At 40.0% G+C, this 23644-nt stretch overlaps 2 protein-coding genes across 2 annotated transcripts in view; one reads left to right on the top strand and one right to left on the bottom strand.

Annotated features, from left to right (window-relative positions):
• Positions 1 to 8694, top strand: part of LOC124606460 (amine oxidase [flavin-containing] A) — a 270234-nt gene extending 261540 nt beyond the window's left edge. The window contains exon 12 of the mRNA XM_047138441.1: positions 8543 to 8694. Within this exon, the coding sequence (XP_046994397.1) occupies positions 8543 to 8651 (109 nt within the window). The 3' untranslated portion in view covers positions 8652 to 8694. The remainder of the gene's footprint in view (positions 1 to 8542) is intronic.
• A 748-nt stretch (positions 8695 to 9442) lies between these two features.
• Positions 9443 to 23644, bottom strand: part of LOC124607442 (ELMO domain-containing protein 3-like) — a 111718-nt gene continuing 97516 nt past the window's right edge. The window contains exons 6-7 of the mRNA XM_047139773.1: positions 14400 to 14527; positions 9443 to 9906 (exon numbers count right to left, since the gene is read on the bottom strand). Of these exons, the coding sequence (XP_046995729.1) occupies positions 9752 to 9906; positions 14400 to 14527 (283 nt within the window). The 3' untranslated portion in view covers positions 9443 to 9751. The remainder of the gene's footprint in view (positions 9907 to 14399; positions 14528 to 23644) is intronic.

Consider the following 23644-nt stretch of genomic DNA (forward strand, 5'->3'; position numbering starts at 1 on the left):
AGATTTTAAGATTACTGTCCTGTCAGAATGGTGCCTCTAAGACTTCCTTTCTTCCCAAGTCCGATTGGTGATTGTTGGATGCTCTAAGTGAAGTTTTAAATAACTGTACACATCATCTTCAAAGTGGATATTCAAGGTGTGCATATTTATTGTTACTGTTCTCGGTTGACAATGAGCAGCTGTTATATATTAAGCTTCATACTGACATCAAAAAAGTTGTGTAAATTCACAAAAACTTTGAAAGTCTGACTTACACAGACAAATGGCAGCAATACACAGTTCATACTCAATTCACGTTTCTCAATGTCGATATTGAGCAGTCTGTTTGGACTGTATGTAACAACTACATAACACATAATGACTAATTACACACATTTAACTGCATACTACTCTGCAGTTCACCCAGATTCACTGGCAGAATTTTACACGACAAATTCCTAGGATCAACTGGCTGTGGCTTTGCATGCAATGCCTCTTAAAAAATTCATGTAGCACAGTTGTCACAAAATGCTACAATAAGCCAGATATGGATCAAGGATGTACCACCAAAAAGCAAGCAAATGTTATACCAAGCATGTTAAGCTCCATTACTCCCACATGCATCAGAAATGTGTGTAATGAAGAAAACACAGTTAGCACTGTACAGGCGTGTGATATAAAATTTCAGATAAACAGGATATCACTTACTAGAATAGATAAGAGTATTAAATGAGTTGTTGACAGAAATAATGAAAGAGAAGCTCACACAGAGACCATACAAAAGGCAAGATTAAGGTAGTACGCGCAAGTTACAAGAATGGGAGTCGGAGGAATACTGAGACAGGACCGTGAAATGATAGAAAGAGACAAGAGACCCATAGGGTGACACACACACACACACACACACACACACACACAGAGAGAGAGAGAGAGAGAGAGAGAGAGAGAGAGAGAGATGGGTGGTTGAAATGACAGAATGGATGAAGAAGAGAGGAGATGACTGGGACTGAGAAGAGTGGGATATGTGAAAAGAGGAAAGGAACTGCTGAAAAGGTTTGTGTTTTAAACAGACCCAACCAGGGGCTGCAAGCTAGAAACATAAAAGCCCTGAAAAGTGTACATACATGAATTAGGCAGATAAATTACTGCAATTAGCTACTGGTTAATTGCTCTAAAATTCGTATAATAATTGTTCCAATTTATGAAGCAGAAGTCTGAGCTTGCATTAGTATTTACAAAGGACCACTAAGATTTTCTTAGTGTCAAATTTTCTAATTGAAATCTTTCATTAGCTAACAAGTTATTCTGGTAAAATTGTAAAAAACTAGATTTTTGAAAGGACAGATTCTAAGATTTGAACATTCTGGAATCTGACCATATTGAATGAAGATAACATCTGTCTGTTTTGCATTTAGAATTCTCTCCCATTGTGTTGATCTGCAGATGGGATCACTAGCACACTTTCACTAAATGCTGTCCCATAGCATAATATTCTGGGGCAACACAGCTAAGGTGAAAAGTCTATTTAATCTACAGAAGTGTGCAGTAAGAATATTATGTGAAATTGATAATCAAAGATCTCGCAGAAGCCTCCTCAAAGACTTGAAGGTTCTCCCATTTATACTTACTCCTTTATGGCATTTGTGGTTAGTAATAATGCTATTTGCTATCAGTGTCAAGTTACAAAAACTGAGTGTAAATGCAAAAAGGACCAGGAGATTACAACAATTAAAAATGACTCCTTGTAATAGTAAATGTGACAATATATTATTGGCAGCTATGAAAAAGGCAGGCAGTTTTGGGTAAAAGGCTCTTATGAATAAATAAAGGAAATAATATGGTAAGCAATGAATGTGAGGCCTCATTGTGAGACTTTCACCCTTGTAACTGCCACGGCAAAGGATGATCTTCTTCTGATGAATTCCTGTTACAGAAAATCCAAAAAAATGAACCATATCAAAGCCCTGGTTTATTTCCGCATTTGTCTATGTATGAGGTATCAGGTACAGCTCAATTTGGATTGTCCAGCCTTTGCAAAATATGAACACACTGAGACTGGAGGTTTACTGCAGCAAAATATTTATTGCAGCAATTGTATTTTGCAAACAAGGTGAACACAGAAAGCAGAAATTGTTATCATCTGTTGAGTACTGATCAGAACATAAACTCTGAAATAAATCATTCTCGAATGTACACATATTTGAGAGGAAGTCAGTGAGCTATTGCTATTGTAGCTTGAAGTGACAGAATCAAGAACAGAACATAAAACATAGAACATACAAACATATAAAAAATCACAGCAAGGAATAAACAATACACAGAGACGTAAAACTTGTTTGAAAATACAGCACCCCTGGCACCTGGCATGGAAGCTGCTTCACAGTTGTGATTCACTCGTTATCATGCACATGTTACACTACACAACTAAACGCATGAGCATCACTGGTTGGCGTGACCTCGACTGTCAACCACAGCAACAATATGCACATTTGTAGGAACCACCACATCAGCCCCCACAGTGGAAGTCAAGTCTTGTTACAGAACTGGGCAGGAAAATGTATGTGTCAGCTGGAACGGATCGTGTGTGTTTGTCTTTGGACTGCTTCAGCCAGTTGTTACCCCTGCGGCAGAGATTGTGGCACTGGTATTGGAAGATGCTGAAGTCTTGGTGCTGTGGATGCTGGCTCTTCCTTGAAAATGTACACCAGTTTGACATGGTTGATGGCAATGGTTGTGGGCTTTCTGCTTACTATGATGCCCAGCATCTGTGTACTTCTTTGTAGAACACAGTATGGGCCAGAGGACAGCAGTGGCAGTGGTGGTTTGACACTGCCTGTCTGGAACATCACGAGCAGTACAGGGCATGTAAGTGGTTGTTATACCATGTTTGGAGGCTGCGGGAAGTAGTATTTGAGTGATAGGTTATTGCCAAAGGAATTCCAGTTGGCCTTGGGTTGCTGATTGGTGTGGGGTGGCTTTGACAAATTCTCTGAGAAGATGGTTAAAAAAAAAAAAAAAAAGTGGTGCAAATGGCTCTGAGCACTATGGGACTTAACATCTGAGGTCATCAGTCCCCTAGAACTTAGGACTACTTAAACGTAACTAACCTAAGGACATCACACACATCCATGCCCAAGGCAGGATACGAATCTGAGAAGATGCAATGATTCATAATTGACCAGTTCTCCAACCAAGGAGTCCAAGTCCTGTTTACATGTCATTCGTAAGCCTATGAGGATTGATAGGGCACAAATCCATGAAGTTCTGTGGCGCATTAGCACCGCCTTCAGGGAACTATGCCATCTTTCAATCATTCCATTACTTTCGGGGTGGTAGCTGGTAGTCCTCTGATGTACATACCCACAGAACCTTGTCAGCTGGGCAAATAAATCTGATCTGAACTGCCAACCACAGTCAGTAGCTATGTGTAGCAGGTAGCCAAATGCAACTAGCCAAGTTAATGTGAATGCAGAGACCAAAGTTTCCATGGTAATGTTGTGCACCAGTGTTGTGTCCGGCCAGCACATAAAACAATCATAGTGAACAGATATCACTAGCCGTTTGGCAGAGGAAGTGGTCCTTCCTTGTCGAGGTACACATGTGCAAAATGAGAGGCTACATCTGGAAAATCACCGATGGTCGCATGCCCATGATGGAATACTTTACAGCATTGACATTGGAGGCATGTCCGTCTCCACTCTCATCAATCTCTCTCCTTGCCTGGCCAGATGAAACATTGTGACACTAGGTAAAAAGTCAAGTGGGCTCCAAGGTGGCACAGATTGTTGCTGCCGAAATGTAGGTGGTAGGAATGGTCATGGGCTTCCCTGTGAAACATCACGATACAATTGAACCTCTTCACCAGCAACGATGACCAGTTTGACTAGTTGCAACTGTAAATCGGTCAATGAAGATCTGGAGCTCATGATTGTTCTGCTGTGCCTTGGTGAGTTCTGAAAAGTCTATCGGTCGTGACACACTGCTGATACTCAAAAGGCAGTTGGCCACCACACTGTCAGTGTCGGCAATGTGCTTTATGTCTGTGCTAAATTGACTGATAAATTCTGGATGGTTGTACTGGTGGGGAGAGCAGTTGATGCTGTTCTGCTTGAGAGTGTAGGTTAGTGGCTTGTGATCCATGTAGATCATGAAAATCCTTGCTTCTGTGCACAAGGGAGTCATCACCTTCAAACCTTGTTCCACGAAGAGAGTCTTTCAGTTTCCCAAAGAGATGATAGTCACATGAAGACAGGTCGGGACTGTAAGGTGGGTGTTTCAGTGTTGTCCATCCAAGTTTTGTGATCACTTCCATGGTTGAAACTTCCTGGCAGATTAAAACTGTGTGCCCGACCGAGACTCGAACTTGGGACCTTTGCCTTTCGCGGGCAAGTGCTCTACCATCTGAGCTACCGAAGCACGACTAACGCCCGGTACTCACAGCTTTACTTCTGCCAGTATCTCGTCTCCTACCTTCCAAACTTCATATCAGCGCACACTCCACTGCAGAGTGAAAATCTCATTCTGGAAACTTCCATGGTTTTTTGACTGACATGTGGCCGTGCATTGTCGTGCAACAGCAAAACAGCCTGCTTTTGCCGACTCACAAGGGGCGGCCGCCAATTGTGAAATTCAGATTCGATTCATACTGCGCACAATAAAAGCTCATGGCCGGGGGTGTAATGTGGCAAAGCACCAAGATGCACTTCTCAGCCGTTGTCGAGAAAATCGATAGTTAAAAGAAACCGTTGCGGTGAAATACTCTCTACACTTAATAATTTTCTGCAGCGTCGTGGCGCAGCGGTAAGCGTTCGGGTTCGTAATCCCAAGGTCGTCGGATCGAATCTCGCGTGCTGCTGCAAACGTCGTCGAACTGTTCGTGTAGATGGTTGTTGTCTTGCAAACGTCCCCATCTGTTGATTCAGGGATCGAGACGTGGCTGCACGATCCGTTACAGCCATGCGGATAAGATGCCTGTCATATATATACTTGAAATAAATCCAATCCATTGTCCACCACCAATTGTCTTCTCCGATTTTTGCCGATATGATACGATACGCATGGTATGCATCAAACCTGACGAACGATAGAACAATTTTTCAGAATGTCAATCAGGTGTGTTTCCCAACAGAAAATTTAAAAAACAATTGTTCTTGTAAAAACGCATCGTTTATCAGATGTGCTCGATGTCGTGCTGTTTTCTGCTTCCCATGTTTCTATGATAACTATCACTCTGGTTCGTGCAATACTCCAGCTACTGCCGGTCACTAATCGTTAATTATGTGCGAGTGTGTACCGCACTTATCAATAAATTGTATCCATTTGTATATTATTTGTGATATTGTGTTTTATTTCAAGTTTTATTTTTCCACGACAAACGACTTTCAACAACTTATTATATGCATAATTGTTGCAACTGATTGCCGGGAATTGTATGTGTGTGTGTGTGTATACATTTGAATTACAAAAAAACAAATAATAAAAAAAAGTTGCATGGCGTGGGATTCGATCCGGCGACCTTCAGATCACGAACCCGAGTGGTTACCGCTGCGCCACGACGCTGCAGAAAACTATTAATCGTCGAGAGTATTTCACCGCAACGGTTTCTTTTAACTGTCGATTTTCTCGAACAACGGCTGAGAAGTGCATCTTGGTGCTTTGCCACATTACACCTCTGGCCATGAGCTTTTATTGTGCGTAGTATGAATCGAATCTGAATTTCACAATTGGCGGCCTCCCCTTGTCAGTCGAGCTTGAAGTTTCTTCAGTGTCATCACATATGCATCAGAATTTATCGTGGTTCCACTTGGCATGATGCCCACAAGCAATAGTACTTCGGAATCGAAAAACACTGTAGCCATAACTTTTCCAGCAGAAGGTGTGGTTTTCAATTTTTTTTTTATCACCTGTCATAATTCTTCCAAGAAATTCATCTCCACCATTCTCATACTGTTCCAAAAGTTCACTGCATACCGTTTTTCTTGTTTCTTTGTAAGCCACTGTCAACAACCTGGGAACCCACCCGGCACAAACCTTTTTTACCGCCAATACTTTCAGTATCCTGCAAACACTTCCTTCCCCTATCCCAACATAGCGTGACAATTCGTTCACTGTGATGCATTTGTCAGCAGTCACCAATTTGTTAACTCTCTGTACATTGTCTTGAGTGGCAATTAAGGACAATTCTCAATATTGCCGTGCCCACTTTCATCATGTAACCTGCTTGCCCACCAACGAACTGTACTGCGACCGACAGAAGCATCTCCACACACCTTTTTCAACCTCTTCTGGATGTTTCCCACTGTCTCATTTTCACAGCACAGGAATTCTATGACAGCACGTTGCTTCTGACAAACGTCAAGTGTAGCAGCCATCTTGAAGACATGCTGTGATGGCGCCACTCACGGGAACAGGTTGAACCAAGTTTGAAAACAAGCAGGAAGGATGTATCTACATACCATAAGACTTTCACACATGCAGAATGAAATCTGTATTTTTACAAAAATAGTGTGCATTTCTTTTGGAGCGACCCTCATATTTGCTCCACTTCCATAGTGATGTGACAGTTTGTGCAACGAGTACCCATGTGGTTGCCATGAATCATTTGACTACTGTTGCAGTACTGCACTGATAACAGTTTGGCTTGTGTCTACCACTAATGCCAAAGGTGCATCCAGCTTATTAGAGTACACGAGGATTGCTGTGTGTGTGCCAAACACTTTTTGCGGCCTCTAAAATGGAGCACACTGTTTTTCCTTCTACTGCACTGGTGTCCCAATCCGAACTTTTAGACTAATAAGTACTGTGCTCAATGGTTCTTGAAGTTCTTCTGTACGAGGTAGACAGCAGTAGAAGTTTAACACTCCTAAAAAGTGGTGTAACTCCTTGAGTGTGGTCAGTTGCGATTTGTGTAGAATTATTTCGACCTTCTCAGTTAGTGGTAGGGAGCCTGCAGATGATGTCAGGTGGCCTAGGAATGTGACCTCAGGTTGCCCAAACACACTCTTGGCTGTATTTAATACCACACCAAACTGCTCCAGACATTTACGTACCTCTTGAAGAATCCCTGGTGGTCAAATACACAAGCACATTGTCTAAACAGGTGAAGCAAAACAGCTCTCCCCACAGAATGGAAGCGATGAACCTACAGTTCTCCAGATTAATTCAAATTTAAGCCTTTCATATGAACTCTATTGAGTTGGTGCAGTAATCACATTTGTACTTCTGTGATGCAGCGGTGATCAAGTTGATGCACAACGGGGGCAAATTTCATTGAGTCACCTGGATTTCCTGCACTGCAAAAGCTAGCATCTACTAGTACAAACCATAGAAACGGGTTGTTGGCCAGAATGGAGATGAACGAAACCCTAGTCTGGAAACTACTGACTGCTGGCACATGGGTCATCTTGAAAAATAGGAAATCCAGTGGTGATTGTTCAGCCTTCTTAAAATACTTATTGCAGCAATTTTATATAGTGAAAAAGGTGAACAGGGAGCAAGCAATCATTACTGTCCATCAAGTATTGATTGGAATGTAAATTCTGACGTAAAAAGAAAGTTTCTACTCATCATATAGCAGAGATGCTGAGTCAGAGATAGGCACAACAAAATAAACTTTCAGCCTTTGTCAAAAATAGGACACACACACACACACACACACACACACACACACACACACACACACACAACTGCAGTCTCGTGCACCTGAAGCCACACTGCGAGCAGCAGTAGCAGTGCCTGATGGGAGTGGCAATTGGTCGAGGTTAAGGAGGAGGCTGGGGTGGGGAGGGGAAGGGTAGGGATAGTAGGGTACGGGTGGTGGACATTGAAGTGCTGCTGGGGAGCGCATAGGGACAAGGTGGAGAGAGGATAGGGGAGCTAGGTGGTAGTCGGGAAGTTAGACAGTGGGCAGGGGAGAGGTGGTGAGAGGGGATAGTGGAAAAGGAGAGAAGTAAAAAGACTGGGTGTGTTGTTGGAATAAGGGCTGTGTAATGTTGGAATGGGAACAGAAGGGGCTGGATGGGTGAGGACGATGACTAACAAAGGTTGAGGCCAGAAAGATTACGGGAACGTAAATCTCCTGAGCCCTATCCTTCCAGTCTCCCATCACCTTCCAAAGTCACACCATCTGGCCACAGAGGAGCATTCTCCTTGCAACTCAGTACCACCCAGGAGTGGAGCAACTGAATTACATTCTGCACCAGGGTTTCGACTACCTCTCGTTGTGCCCTGAAATGAGAAATGTCCTGTCCACTATCCTTCCCACTCCTCCCAAAGTCATATTCCGCTGTCCGTGACAACTCGTGGTGACATTTTTTTTACGTACTCTTAGTGGTTTTTCTTCTGAAAAGCACTACAATCAACCCAGTTCTCCATGGCAATGCACAGCTCTGCGGCTTTATAATACTGAGACATTCCCAATGAACATCAAATTACGAATTACATTTGTGAAAATAAACTTTATTTTTCACATATACTAGTGTACGGTTCATTTAAATCTTCTTTTTTTCACATAATTCTCCATGCATTTTTTCTTTTCATTGTAATATAAATTTATCTATTTCAGATGCTTTCCAGTAACAAGACCACCATCTGGAATCCCCTGGTGGCTACTATGGGTATCACTGGGCCTTATTGGAGTTACCTACATTGCTTATCGCATGTACAAACGATAATAGCTTTTGAAACTGTTAACCAAGTGTGATACAGGTTTTTGTTTAGGATCAGATGTAATTCTACTAACAATAAGTATATGCAAAAATAAAAATAAACAGACTTGTACAGCTTTTTGTGTGTTTCTGCTTCATTCTTCTTCCATTGATTACCAGACAATCATAAAATAACTTAATTTAGTTAGACAAATAATTATTTGCAAGCTAATTATTGCACAAAGTGTGATACAAAGCTAATATTGGGTTTACTAGTTAATCATGCCACATATGTTCATGCACACAAATGCACTGTGCAAACACACACACACACACACACACACACACACACACACACACACACACGGGGGGGGGGGGGAGGGGGAGAGAGAGGGGGAGAGAGAGAGAGAGAGAGAGAGAGAGAGAGAGAGAGAGAGAGAGAGAGAGAGAGAGAGAAGGGGAGGGGGGGGGCATCACATCAGCAGAAGGAAAAACGGTTATACTGAAGATGAGAATTTCATATCAGCTGCATCATAACAATGAACTCTTTATTAGTGACTTGTTCAATACACTTCCAACTTTATAAACAATATAATTTTGAAAAATTATGTACGACTTGAGTTACATGATAAAATTTAACATTTTCATTCAACATCAAGAAAACTACTTATATTTAATGATATTTGTATGTGTTCATGTTTCTCTTTTTCAATTGAGCCATTGTTGATTGATTATCAATAAGATAAAGTAAGATGAGGAAAAAAGCAAGACAGGAGGATATTTGGGTGGCTGAGCAGAGGGGGGAGAGGAGGGGGGGGGGGGGGGGAGGGGCATTTGAGTGGCATCAATGAAAAAGAATAAAAGAATAATATAAGAAACAGGCTTAAAGGTAGGACACATGGCAAAAATATACCTTAATGCACAAACAGTGCTGACATAGTAAATGCAAATGGTGGAGGACCTTACTACTCAAAATATATGAGATGACTAATAGTGTAAAAAAATTTATTAGTGTACATGTAGGCCAATACAATCTTCAATGTTACGTGAGTACAACCTGCTTTTTGAGACCAACATATTTTAATACTGAAAACTGTTTATATAACTGTTACATGAAAATTGAAGTTTTAAATGAATACTTCAGTTTTTGCCTGGCTTCGTAAGTCATGGAAGCTTTCCAAATAACTCAGCTTCTCAATGGATGATTCTGAAGCTGCTTTGACATGAGCCTGTAGGTTCTTCAGCACTAAGCGAACATTGCTTCTGCAGAACCATTCAACATCTGGAAAACCATAACAGGAAAGCAACTAATTTAACATTTTCACACATAAAATTTGCTTAAAGTTTTTCATCACAGTAATTAAAGCTGAGACACTTTTTGAACAAAGAAAACTCCAACATTCAAGATCTGCAGACCTGTACTTGATTAAAAATGGAAGTGAAAAATTTATACTAACAATATGACATGAACTGAATAATTATTTACTGGCCACTGAAATGTAGTAAATGGTGCATACAAAAGCTAAGATGAGCATGCCACTAAATATGCTGTAAGCTGTATTTTGGAGCTGAGATGTTGAGCAGTTCTCTGGTACAGTAAGGGAGGTTATTCCGAAGTTTGATTCTTGCTACTGAAAATGACTCAGAGAAATGAGCTGTTTGATCGAATAGGACACAGAGGATTTTTATGTAATGAGAAAGTGTGTTTCTGCTGCATCATTCAGAAAATATGGTCAGGGGCGAGGCGACAGTTATGGCACTTGTTTGTAAATAGGATGATAAAAGAAGCATAATGTATTCACATAGAGAACAAAAGTTGGTGGACTTGAGTTTTTAAAAAGGTCTACAAGTGGTTATTATTATTTATACAGGTGCTCTTATTCTTAAACACAGCCAAGGATTTTGGCAGAGCTGACAGAAGCAGTACATGTACTTAGCCTATTATGGATTCTCAGTATGCAACATGATACTTACAGAGATTTTTGTTATTTTTACTTGATTAACATCTGATGAACAGGCCATGCAGCCAGTGCCAGTGTCAGATGACCCTTTCAATGAAAAGAGGGGAGGGTCAACCCAACACAGCTAGTCTGTTGAGTGAAAACCATGATGGCTGATATCAAAACCTTTCTTTTTTGAGAGAATGAAGACACAAAGGATTGTCCATGTAAGTCAAACATGTGCATAAAACAAGCAGTGATCACTCTAGTAACAAAGTGCACGGCGAGGCAAAAAGTGACTAAAAACGCAACATTATCTGATTATATAAAAAATATTCCCATCCTCGGAACACGAAGCTCGAATAAAGGAACAAGATATAAATAAATATAGTAGGAAAGTTCTAGCAGAATGTAAATAATTTAGGAGTAAAAGAGACCACTGAGCAAATAGCAGAAGTGTTGAGTCTTGATAGGAGCACATAAAAGAGAAAGAAAACTTGCTAGCTTTCAGAATAAATCCTTTATCGAGCTAGATATCACACACACACACACACACACACACACACACACACACACACACACACACTACACTACACTTCCTGTGCCCTACATTGTGCCAGCTGGAATGCTAGAACTGCATTTCAGTTGGTGGGATCAGGTAGGATGAGGTGGGGGCCTTATCAGGTTGGGTGCAGTACATAGAGAGGCGGAAGGCATGAAGAGAGGTTGGGAGTGGATGGCTAGCAGCTTGGAGGGAAGCGCCAGGTTTGTTGGGTAGGAATTGGGGGGGGGGGGGGGGGGGGGGCACCTGAATGGGCTAGGCCTGTGATGCACAGCTACTGGAACTGATGGGGTGTGGCTCATGATGAAGGTGAAGTGGAGACATGGATTGGGAGGAGGTGAAAGTATAGAGGAAGGGGAACTGTTGGGTGGGGGATGTGAGGACAGTGAATTAACAGAGATTGGGCCCAGGAGGGTTATGGGAATAAAGGGTGTGTTGCAAGGATAACTCCCATTTATGTAGAATCAAACAATGAAAACTCCATGTTGGAATATCAACAACACTAGGAGAAGGATAGATTGCTATTCACCATAAAGATGACCCGTTGAGATGTAGACAGGCACAACAAAAAGAGTGTTACACATTATAGCTTTTGGGCAAAACCTACTTCCATTTGTGTAGTTCAGAAAAACTGCTGGTAGAGGGGAGGATTCAGATGGCCTAGGTTTTTAAGCAGCCATTGAAATCAAGTGTTTGTGCTCCAGTGTACATTGTGCCACTGGATTATCAACTTCGTTCTTGGCCACAGTTTGGCAGCGACCATTCATTCTCGTGGACAGCTGGTTGGTTGTCATGCCAATATAAAAAGCTGTCCAGTGACTGCAGCAGAGTTGGTATATGACTTGGCTGACTGCTTCCTCAGGTGGTCCTTCCTATGGTGGGATAGGATAAAATTGTGACAGGACTGGAGTAGGAAGTGCTGAATGGATGGATGGATTCGAATATTATTCCTGTGCCAAGAGGTTGGTAATGGGAGTGACATAGGAATGGACCAGGACGTTTTGTTGGCTGGGTGACTGAGTGACAGAATACCATTTGAGGAGTGGTGCAAAGGATCATTTTTGGACATGATGGTACATAATCGAAGCCCTGATGAAAGATATTATTCAGCTGCTCCAGGCGGGTGGTGGAGGGATTAGGAGCCTGTGAGGACATGGTATGGGAAATTTGTTTACACACTACATTGTGTGTGTGTGGGGAGGGGGGGGGGGGGGGGGTTGATCTGCGTGTGGAGGCATTTGTGATACCTTCAGCATACTGGGCAAGGGAGTTCTTGTCAGATGATATGCCATCCACAGGTGGCCAGGCTGCATGGGAGCTATTTTTTTGGTGTGGAACGGACAGCTGTGAAAATGCAGGTAGGTGTTGAGGTTGCAAAGGAATGAAGAAATGGTGTCTTGGCCTTGAGTCCAGATCATGAAACCACCATCAATGGACCTGAATCGGACAAGGAGTCTGGAGTTTTGGGAAGCTAGAAAGGTTTCTTCTAGATGGTGTATAAAAAGTTGGCACAGGAGGGTGCAATGCGGGTGCCCATGGCTGTGCTATTGATTTGTTTATATACTTTGCCCTCAAAGTAGCTGTTTGTCACAGTATGGTTGGTAAAGTGTAAGAAAGAATGAGAAAGTGGATTTTGGGTCTGAAGGATGTAGAGAGAGGTAGTGTTCGATAGTGGCAACGCCAGGGGCATTAGGGATGTTGTTGTGTACACAGGTGGCAGCAACAGTAGAACTCTGACCAGTCCAAAATGGTTAAACTTGGGAGTGGAGCTGAAGGTAAGGCTTTTGGATAGAACTGACACTTGTATGCGATCGAGGTTCTTGGTGGAAATGTTAGCAACTGTGTTTTGAGTTCATCTGGAGTCTAGTTCTTGTGCAGTGTTGGGAGTTTTGGAGGTGTGGCAAACTGAAAGGGTCAGCTAGGCAGGATCCAAGTGCTATGACAGGTGACAAGTGTGTTCACTATGGGTAGGACAGGTGTTGATAGGTAATGGTGCTCCAAGATGGGAGAGGATATCAACAGAATGGACAATTTATGGAGCTGGTGTCTGGAATGCTCTTTCAGGTGTTGGAGGGCAGGTGTTTCAATTCTGGAAATGTTGTGTACGCAGTTAGGATTGCACAGTAACCACAGCTTTATCTCCTGGGTCCCTACCCAACACTGTTGATGCCGCCTCCCTATACACCAACACCACCCTTCATGCCCACAGCTTTGCTGTTATCGCAACACTAACTCTCTCTACATCTTTCAGACCCCAAACCCACTATCCCATTCCTCGTACACCTTACCAACTATATCCTTACACACAGTTACTTCTATGTATACAAACAAAACTGCGGCACAGCCATGGGCACCCTCGTGGCACTCTCCTATGCCAACCTCTTTAAGGGCCATCTAGAGCAATCCTTCCTAGCCTCCCAAAACCCCAAACCCCTCCTTCATTTATATCTTCAGGATCTGGACTCAGAGCCAAGATACACTTTATTCATTTCCCACAACCTGAACACCTACTCTTCTATCAACTTCACCTGATCCTCCTCATAACTTAACGTGCCACCTTCCTGGATCTTTCAATCTTTCTGATGCCTCCATACACCTCTGTCTATACTAAACCCACTAACCACCAACAGTACCTGCATTTCAACAGCTATCATCCTTTCCATAAAAAAAAAAAAAAATGCTCCCATACAGCCTGGCCACCCATGAATCTGCAGTGACAAGAATTCTGCTGCACTCACACTGAGCGGCTTTTTATGTTGGTATGAAACCAACCAAGTGTCCATCAGATTGAATGATTACTGCCGAAGTGTGGTCAAGAACAAACTTGACCACCCTATAGCACAACATGCAGCTGAACTTTAGTTTAAAAAATGCTTCATAACTCATGCCATCTGGATCCTTCCCTCCAGCACCAGACTCTAAACTACGTAGATGGGAGTTATCCTTGCATCACCATCTTTTGGTGACATAACCATCCTGGTTTCAATTTCCATTTCCTCACACTGTCCATCAAACAGTATCCCTTTCCTACCTCCATTGTGGGACACACCACACTGGCTCTGGCACCAGTAAATTGTGTGTGTTTTCTAACTCTACAAACTATTTATTCCAAATTCTAGCCAAGTTTTTCTTTTATGTTTTCCTGTTGACAACTCACTGCTATCCGGTGGCTCGTCTCCTTTATCCTAAATTACGAAAAAGACATAAGCATGTTAATTTAAGAAAACAGTCTTACATTTATAAAAGTACACTAGGTGACAAACAAAATGATACCTTTCAGCACAAATCCTGAGTCCTTTATGGTCTTATGTTGCGTGGTCCACACTTGAAGCAGATGGAAAAAAATAGCAGCATAAAATTCATTAACCACATCAAAGACCTGTTGGCGTTCATTGCATTCCCTGAAACACAGTTCATATGTAGCTATTAAATTTATGCTCTAAATACTGATCAAGTTCTTCAATTATTGTTACAACTAGATTTTTTTACTTCCACTTAAAGTGAAATACGTATCATAGAGATGGCCATTTCATGAATATATTGTGACCAACTTGGACTGGAATCCAGATTTTCTGCTTTTTGGAAGCACCCACCTTAAGTGAGCTACATAACAAATGAATTTTACTGCAAATTCAACAATTACGATTGGTTTTCACTAATATCATTTCATGTCATTGTATCTACAATAACTTCACCCTCACTGAATCCACGTTCATTTCAGTGAGTATAATTAATTCTGCAGGCAATATAAGATTTAAAAATGAAAGTTTCATTCTATCACATGATAAACCTTACATATAATCTGTAGTCTGTAAATATTTCTATACTCTTCAAAATGTTGTTCAGCTGCGAACAAGGAATGTTATTGGTCTTCTCATCTTTCTTTCCTTCTTCTGGGGCAAGTATTGCATTCCTTGCCCATTTTCTTCACACACTGATCATAAATGCACTGAACTGTTTCTTCTCATACAATTTGTGTTCCACTTCCCAGACTTAGTCATCATTTTGTCTCTCTTGCCTCTCTTTCGCTCTTCTTGTTACATTTTACTTTTTTATCTTCAGTCTCTAATCCTCTGACATAGTGTGGCATAGAATAATATTTTATTGGTAGCACCTGTGCTGGTAAAAACATTGAGATAAAGTTGTGCAATATGACATCACAAACTGAGAGTTTGGGAAATTCAATGTACAAAAATTTATTGGCAAATGCAATTATTAAGGATGTGTTATTATTCAAAATGTACTGAATGAATGACAAAATTTACTATGAAGTTACTTGTGTCTCACAAAGGCAAGAGCAGCTCAAGTTGTCACCATCCTCATTTTATTTCCACAGCAATCTCCATGGGATCCCACAGTTCACTGGCTACTTCAGCTTTAGCAGGTTGAGGAATGATACTCCTCCAATGCAGACTTAACATGGAAAATCAACCCTCCAAACTGCCACCAGTGGCAACACTCAGTTTCCTGCTGCTGCAACAGGCTGGAGTCATTACAATTATATCCCATCACTGTTGATGGGATGACAGTGATGGTGGAGATATTGAAGAGCAACCAAATAAAATATGTTAATTCAATCTATGCAGTGATATGCAGCACAGAAAATTTAGGACAAAACAGTTTTATCAGAGATTACAAAGGACGTGAAAGATTAGTTAAACAGAACTTAGAGTGTCTTAACAAGAAGTTATAGAATGAACTTCAATTAAAATACACCAAGGGTAAAAGAGAATAACTGGATTAAGTCAGCTGGCACTCAGTGAGCTAGATAAGAAAATAAGGCACTAAAAGTAGTATATGAGTTTTGCTGTTTGCACAGCAACTGACGACAGCAGAAGTAAAGAGAATATAAAATCTAAATGGGTAATATGAAGAAAAATGATTTTATGTAAATGAAATGTGGACAAAAAAAGTCCAGAAACTTTGAAAGTGTGATGCTACAAAAGAGTGCAGAAGACTGGATGCATATATTAAGTAACTAATGAAGATGTAATGGGTATGCCATAGAAAGGACAAAACTACTGAACACTATATTTGGGCAATAATGTTCCTTCTGTTCAATGTAGTGACAAAGTACAATTTAAGGAGACATATTAGAAAGATTGACAAACAATTTAAGGCAGAATGGTAACTCTGGCATGAGTGGGAGGTGGGATGCATACAATAACATTATCATGAAATCCCTTTTAGATATGGATTTTCTTTACAAAGTGAATTCTGCTCTGTCTTTCATTTTTTGAGTAAACTGTAGTGCTTTTGTTGCTCCAAAGTCTCACATTTTCCATCTCTTTTCTTCAAATCACTGCAGTCTTCTATTACACCAGAAACCAACAACGGCATTTTTCAATATACCTGGTGATCAAAAAGTCAGTATAAATTTGAAAATGAATAAATCACGGAATAATGTAGATAAGAGAGGTACAAATTGACACACATGCTTGGAATGACATGGGGTTTAATTAGAACCAAACAAATACAAACATTCAAAAAATGTCCGACAGATGGCGCTTCATCTGATCAGAATAGCAACAATTAGCATAACAAAGTAAGACAAAGCAAAGATGATGTTCTTTACAGGAAATGCTCAATATGTCCACCATCATTCCTCAACAATAGCTGTAGTCGAGGAATAATGTTGTGAACAGCACTGTAAAGCATGTCCGGAGTTATGGTGAGGCACTGGCGTCGGATGTTGTCTTTCAGCATCCCTAGAGATGTCAGTCGATCACGATACACTTGCGACTTCCAAGTAACCCCAATGCCAATAATCACACGGACTGAGGTCTGGGGACCTGGGAGGCCAAGCATGACGAAAGTGGTGGCTGAGCACATGATCAACACCAAACGACGTGCGCAAGAGATCTTTCACGCGTCTGGCAATATGGGGTGTGGGGTTTTTTTTTTTCTTTTTTTTTCCAAATTTATACTGACTTTTTGATCACCTGGTACTTATTGTGTTCTTAAATGCAAATGCGTCTGTGGCATTCCATTTCACTGGATATGTTGCTTGCTTTTCTTGGCCAGACATTCTCAGTTATATATCATTCTAATACCTGTCTAAATCACATATTTTCTTTCTCTAGCTCCTGAACAAATAAATTTCATTTTCAGAAGGTTAAAATTTGAGACAATTTATTAGGGTTGGGTTGGGGGTTGGGTTGGGTTATTTGGGGAAGGAGACCAGACAGCGCGGTCATCGGTCTCATCAGATTAGGGAAGGAAGATGGCCGTGCCCTTTGAAAGGAACCATCCCGGCATTTGCCTGGAGCGATCTAGGGAAATCACGGAAAACCTAAATCAGGATGGCCGGACGCGGGATTGAACCGTCGTCCTCTTGAATGCGAGTCCAGTGTCTAACCACTGCGCCACCTCGCTCGGTGAGACAATTTATTAGTTTTATTGTACAACCCGGACACTGGGGTTCTATAAAAAGTGCACTAATGAGATATATAAGTGATGTCCAGAAATTAGGTTCCACTCACAAACATATATGATATCCTGAAGCAACAAAACTACAAATAATTTTCATGAAGGTTACAACTTTTCATTTGCTTATGTAATTTTTGTCTTCAATTTATAATGCACAGTCTCACAAAATGTCAAGTGTATTTAGTTTATATAATATAAATCATTAAGTGTGTGGGTAAAATAAAAGATTGTCTTTGGAGTGAACTGGAGTCACTGACATAAAGCACTCCAGTCCACCTTATATACCAGTAGGTCGAGCCAATTGGACATGTGTGCACAATAAATCACAGTGGAAGAAATGAGACTACAGTACTGTTCCTCTACTGAACCGAACTTACCACAACATCCTTCACAGAAGTCACCACAGTAGAATACATTCATCCACTATTATTTGCCATGAATGCATACACAATTGGCTCACACAATCATTACGTAAGACGGTCAGGTGCTTTCCAGTCAGTCTTTTCAGCTCGCTCTTAAGATGGCTGAATGGTTTACAGCTGAACTATTAGCAGCACAAAGAGTTTGATTATGGCTTGTGAGAACTAAAAGATTCACATAAATGAAAGGTAATATCTTTTACGAATATTTTAAAATATTACCCCAGCATTTGGATTTGAATGCGATAGATTCTTATTTCTCATTACACACAATGTTCAAGAGTGCTGTACAGTCACAGAACTCCAGTAATTCAACTTAGTATTGACTCAATAACAACAGCTCTTCAATTAAGTATTACATATATGTTAACACTAGAAACAACAAATTACATTTTTTGATGTTGCTGAGCAACAGTCATACAATAATTTTTAAATGAACACACTGCCATTTGACTTTATTGTTTATTTAACCCTTATGCGGTCGCACTGCTTTTCATAACGTTAATAGTCGCGTGGGATGTTGCTAACACCCCAAACAAAAGTGGCTATAATGACTTTGTTCTGCAGCATATCACTGATATGAATACATTTACTTCACAAATGGCTATTTAGAATGTTATCTCCCGGTACATTAGCATTTTATTTAATATTACTTTAGTATTAAATTGGGTTATTTGAAACATATGCAATAATTCCCATTTTCTTACAATATTTTGTTTACTTATTTATTTCTGTTATTCTTCATACTGTATGACAGGTATAAGACATTATACATATAATTAAACATTTGTTCAGTCAACTCATACAAACATTTTATGAAATCTGTCACTATCACTGGCTGCAAGGGGTGCGTTATCGTAACACTTTTCACACAAATTTCTCATGTGCTTCACACACATAACTTTCAAACATCGAGCACAGTGTGATTTAATTTACATATCTTTACTCCGAGGAGAAACTGTGCAGTACCTGGGTTTAAGTATTCTTTGTTTAGAAGGTGGTGCATTGTTGATGTCTTCAATTCCCACAATTTTTGCGACTTTCTGTCTATCTTGTTTAGGCAGTGAGCGAGTGGCTGCTCTCTTGCACACTATGGGATTTACTAATGACCTTCCAACATCACATAAAAACATTCTTCAGGAAATCCTCTCACTGTTATTATTTGCATATACGATGAAAGCTTTAATGCGAGCAATGTCAATCATTCAGAAAAATAGGGCAAGTGGGCAGCGTCTAGTTTTTCTTGAGGTTGAATAAGTAGCGCACATTTCATCTATTGTGTCAACATCTGGTCTCATTGTACATTGTTATAATTTCTGGCTTCTTTTCCTCCGCAGTATTAGTGTCAATGGCACCATCATGATGCAAAGATGAAAGGAGAATATCGTTTTTGCCCTTCTTTGGCACATATGAAACTATGGTGATATCCTTTCTGAATCCAAAAAGGCTGCTTCTAAGTTCACGACCTCTTGTGCAAACAAAGTCTGGAGGGAGTTCCCTCTTATTCTTTCTAAGAGTTCCTACTACTGTAAGTTTCTTTTTCAGGAGCTCTTCAGCCAGTGGTACGGAACAAAACCAGTGTCTAGTGTCACATTGCGTCCTGTACCTTCGATAGGCCGTACAATATATTTACTATCTCCTTAGGTGAGTCTGACAGTACAAAGGGACCCTCTAGCTGTTTCCCAACATAGATTTCCATCCCCAAAGTATACCATGTTCTTGCGTCACATAAGCTGAAAATTTTCAAACCATTTTTCGCAGGCTTGCTTGGTATATACTGTTGGAAACTGCATTTGCCTCTAAATGCAACCAATTGTTCATCCACTGTCGTACATTCAGACACAGTATAATTACTGACACAGTTTGACATGAATAATTCAAATACTTCTCTGAAAGCAGCTAGGCGATCAAGTTCTCTACGCTGTGGTCTGTCTCGAATATCATCAAATCTCAAACAATGCAATAAGAAACAAAAGTACCATAATCTCATTGTTGCATGAAATACTGCAATTCCAAAACCATATGTGTCACATAAGTCTTCCAGGTTTTGGTGTCCTACCATGTAATGCCCAGCCAATATCAACAGACCCAGAAGAGCTTTGATTTCCTCCTCATTTGTTGGTTTGGCATCACAGTCTCTTGTGAAATTTGATGCAATGTGTTGTATGTAAATATTTGTGCACGATGTAATCTTTCTAATTATTATGTCATTTATAAATATCGAAAAACAGTCCACAGCAGTTTTTGCAGATTTTGCAATACCTTTCACGCCAGGGAGATGAATAATGAGGTCCACACTTCTAGTTCTTTCGTTATGTCTAGGACAACTTTTCATCCATTTCGTAACCTTATCCTTTCCAATAAAAAAATCATGCTTGCTTTCATTATCTGCTGCACTTACTTGCGGTTCCAGTTCCAGGCTGTCTTCATCTTCCGTTTCTGTGTCACTGTGATGAGACAGAACTTCACAACTGTCTGTTTCCTCCTCTTCCTCTTCTCCTCCTTCAAAAGTTTCACCTAAGACCTCTTCCAGAAGCTTCCGCACTCTTGCTTGTTCTATTTCATAATGATCCATAGCTGTTTTAACTGCGTAGAGCGAAAAAATACGAGCAGCTGCTATGGCCTCAGAATATGCCCCACCAACCAATCCCTTCTTCTAGTCAAGTTGTGCCACAAAATTCTCTTCTCTCCAATTTTATTCAATACCTCCTCATTAGTTATGTGATCTACCCATCTAATCTTCAGCATTCTTCTGTACATTATATAATAATCCACCAATAAGGATGACTGGGGTGTTCTGAACACCCCACGTGACCGCTTAAGGGTTAATTACGACTCAGGTTTCAGCCTTTTATGCTATTTTCAAGTGACAGAGTCTATGTCATTAACACATATTGCAATACATCAGGCTCAAAATTGGCTATAGATTAAAAAAAAACATTCGCCCCCCACAAAGTACCAGATTCAATAATCATAATATTGTAAAAAGATCAGTAAATAAGAGTGGGAGCATGTCATATTTAATAAAAACCTGTTTTTATTAAATATTACATGCTCCCACTTTTATGCACTGATCTTTTTACAAGATGGATGAATTTACAGCTGGCACTTTGTGGAGAGCAAATATTTTTCTTAATTTATGGCCAATTTTGAGCTTGATGTCCTGCAATATGTGTTAATGACACACACTCTGTCACTTGAAAATGGCATAAAAGGCCGAAACCTGGGTCATAATTAAATAAACAACGATACAGTCAAATAGCAATGTGTCCATTTAAAAACAAATTACATCAATGCATTGTAAGTGAAATATTGTTTTCACTGCTGCTTGCCCACCACATACCTGTAGTAGAGAAATGCACTTTTCTAAATGGATGCGACTGACTGAAAGAGCCCCTGTAGCTCTTGATGCTTTACTGCTTCAACTCGTTGGATAGATGATTCAATGTGCTACACAAGAGATGTGTGTCTGTTTCACATGCATTATGAAGCGTGCATCATGTACATAGCTGAAATAACAACTGTAAAAAAATATTCAAAAGTAATTGCATTACTCAGCCCCACAACAAACAATCAGTATGAATATATCACTTTGTTATAAAAGGACAAGGGTAAGTCAGAAGCTTTTCCCAAAAGACATACACTTTAAGCTTACAAATCTAAGTATGATGCAGAAGTGGATCTAGTTTAGTGTTGGCAAATTTTTTAAAGCTATCTCTTCACAAATTAAGTATCTAGTAGATAATGATTCCTTATTTTTAAAAAAATAGGCATTTCCTGTTGCAAGGGCCATTTTACACTATAGAAGAGAAGAGTTCTTGAGCCATAATGTATAATGTCCATTCAGTTTGTGTGTGTGTGTATGTGTGTGTGTGTGTGTGTGTGTGTGTGTGTGTTTCGTTGTAACTGTATTATTATTTTTTTTACCTTACCAATGTGAACATGTTTCCATAGAACTGTGTACTGCATTAATCACAACAAACTTATAAAACTAACTCATTCCATACCCTGTGATTTGTTCACATGGACCTATGGAACACAAAATAAATAAATAATAGTAATTATGAGTATGTGTTCGAGATCAAATTCAAATAACATTGTACAATAACTGTAGTGTAACAATATAACATGTTTCACATGCATTATTTAAAGCTTTCCCAGCATATAGATTTTTCAATGGAAATTTGAGAGAACAGGCAGTTGTCAGTACCTTCCTGCCACAATATTTTGGTGCAGAGTATTCAGGCCATCTTCAAGTGTATACTGGCATAAATTTTCATGTATGTATTATTACACCTAAAGATGACCAGAAAATTCTGCATCAAAATACTGTGTCCTACAAAATACTGTGTCCTGAAATGCAACAGGAATTGCCAAAATACTGTGTCCTGAAATGCAACAGGAATTGCATAGAACACATACCTGTATAGCAATAATTAAATACTAATATACCACAAAGTTATCAGCTAAGCCTAACCTAGACAGCTCAGTTAATAAGAGCACTGCCTTTATAATGTCCAGATGAAGTCTAGTACACAGTTGCAATCTGTCAAGGGGTTTCATAACAGAGTGCCATTTATTGCAAACAGGATGATTAATCTCAAAATTAACAATCATTTCTTGAATGTCCCATCTAGTTCCCATAATCTTCCATAAATCTGTGGCTGTCCTACAAATTTTGAAGCTCATGATTTAGGCATTTTCGCATTTCATGTTACCTCCTTTTCATCTGGATCAAATTGGTAATACATGCCAGTAACATTTCTGGTGATACACACATATTGTCCCCTGACAAATTGTTCAATATCTTTTCTACTTTGGTCCCTCCATCAAGGTTCTAATTCACTGAGTGTAGCAGCAAGTACCAGTTACAATCGAGCCTACAAGCTGGTAACTAAATAAACTGCAATGAGTTTCATTCTTCCACTTAAGAGCAATAAACTGCACAACTTCACTTTCTGACTTACTCTTGTCACACTAATTTTTCTATACACTACAAAGAACAATCAAACAAAGAAGAAAAGATAGATGAAATATGTGCTCAACAATGATAAAATGATTTTTACTAACATTGGATTACACTCACTTGCAAATGCCCCCCCCCCCCCCCTTTTCTCAAGAATCACTTAAATTAATTAAAACAGGATATTCTAAAGGAGAGGATCAATGTACTGACATCTATCAATAAATCAGCACAGTGAACATAAAATAAATAACAAACATACAAAAATGCGAATATGTTGAAAACAATATAAAATTTTTAAAAAATGTTAGACTATTCTAAAAGCCCTTGTCTCAACAGTTATAACAGTGCTCTATTCCACAACAGGCATTGCAGGAGCTGAATACAAGGAAGAAGAAAACAGTGTGCTTTGAGCCACTGGAAAGTTGCACTTGGCAGAAAGTAATTCTTACAAATCAAAATTGTCATTGCCCTTGCAATATTATAATATCTGCCACATGTGCTGATAAATCGCACTTCTGTTAATCATAAATCACTCATTTGCACCATTTGTTTATGGACAATACAGGACGAATAACACATTTTTACATCAAAATGGCACTGCTATCAGTCCACAGACTGGCTGAAACACTGCAGCACTTTAATAGGTGTGATCGTATTGTAATGATGTGCCCTTGCCTTAGTTTGTCCTATGGAATAAGTACTGG

The sequence above is a fragment of the Schistocerca americana genome, chromosome 3 (genome assembly GCF_021461395.2).
Source record: "Schistocerca americana isolate TAMUIC-IGC-003095 chromosome 3, iqSchAmer2.1, whole genome shotgun sequence".
Taxonomy (NCBI): Eukaryota; Metazoa; Arthropoda; class Insecta; order Orthoptera; family Acrididae; genus Schistocerca; species Schistocerca americana.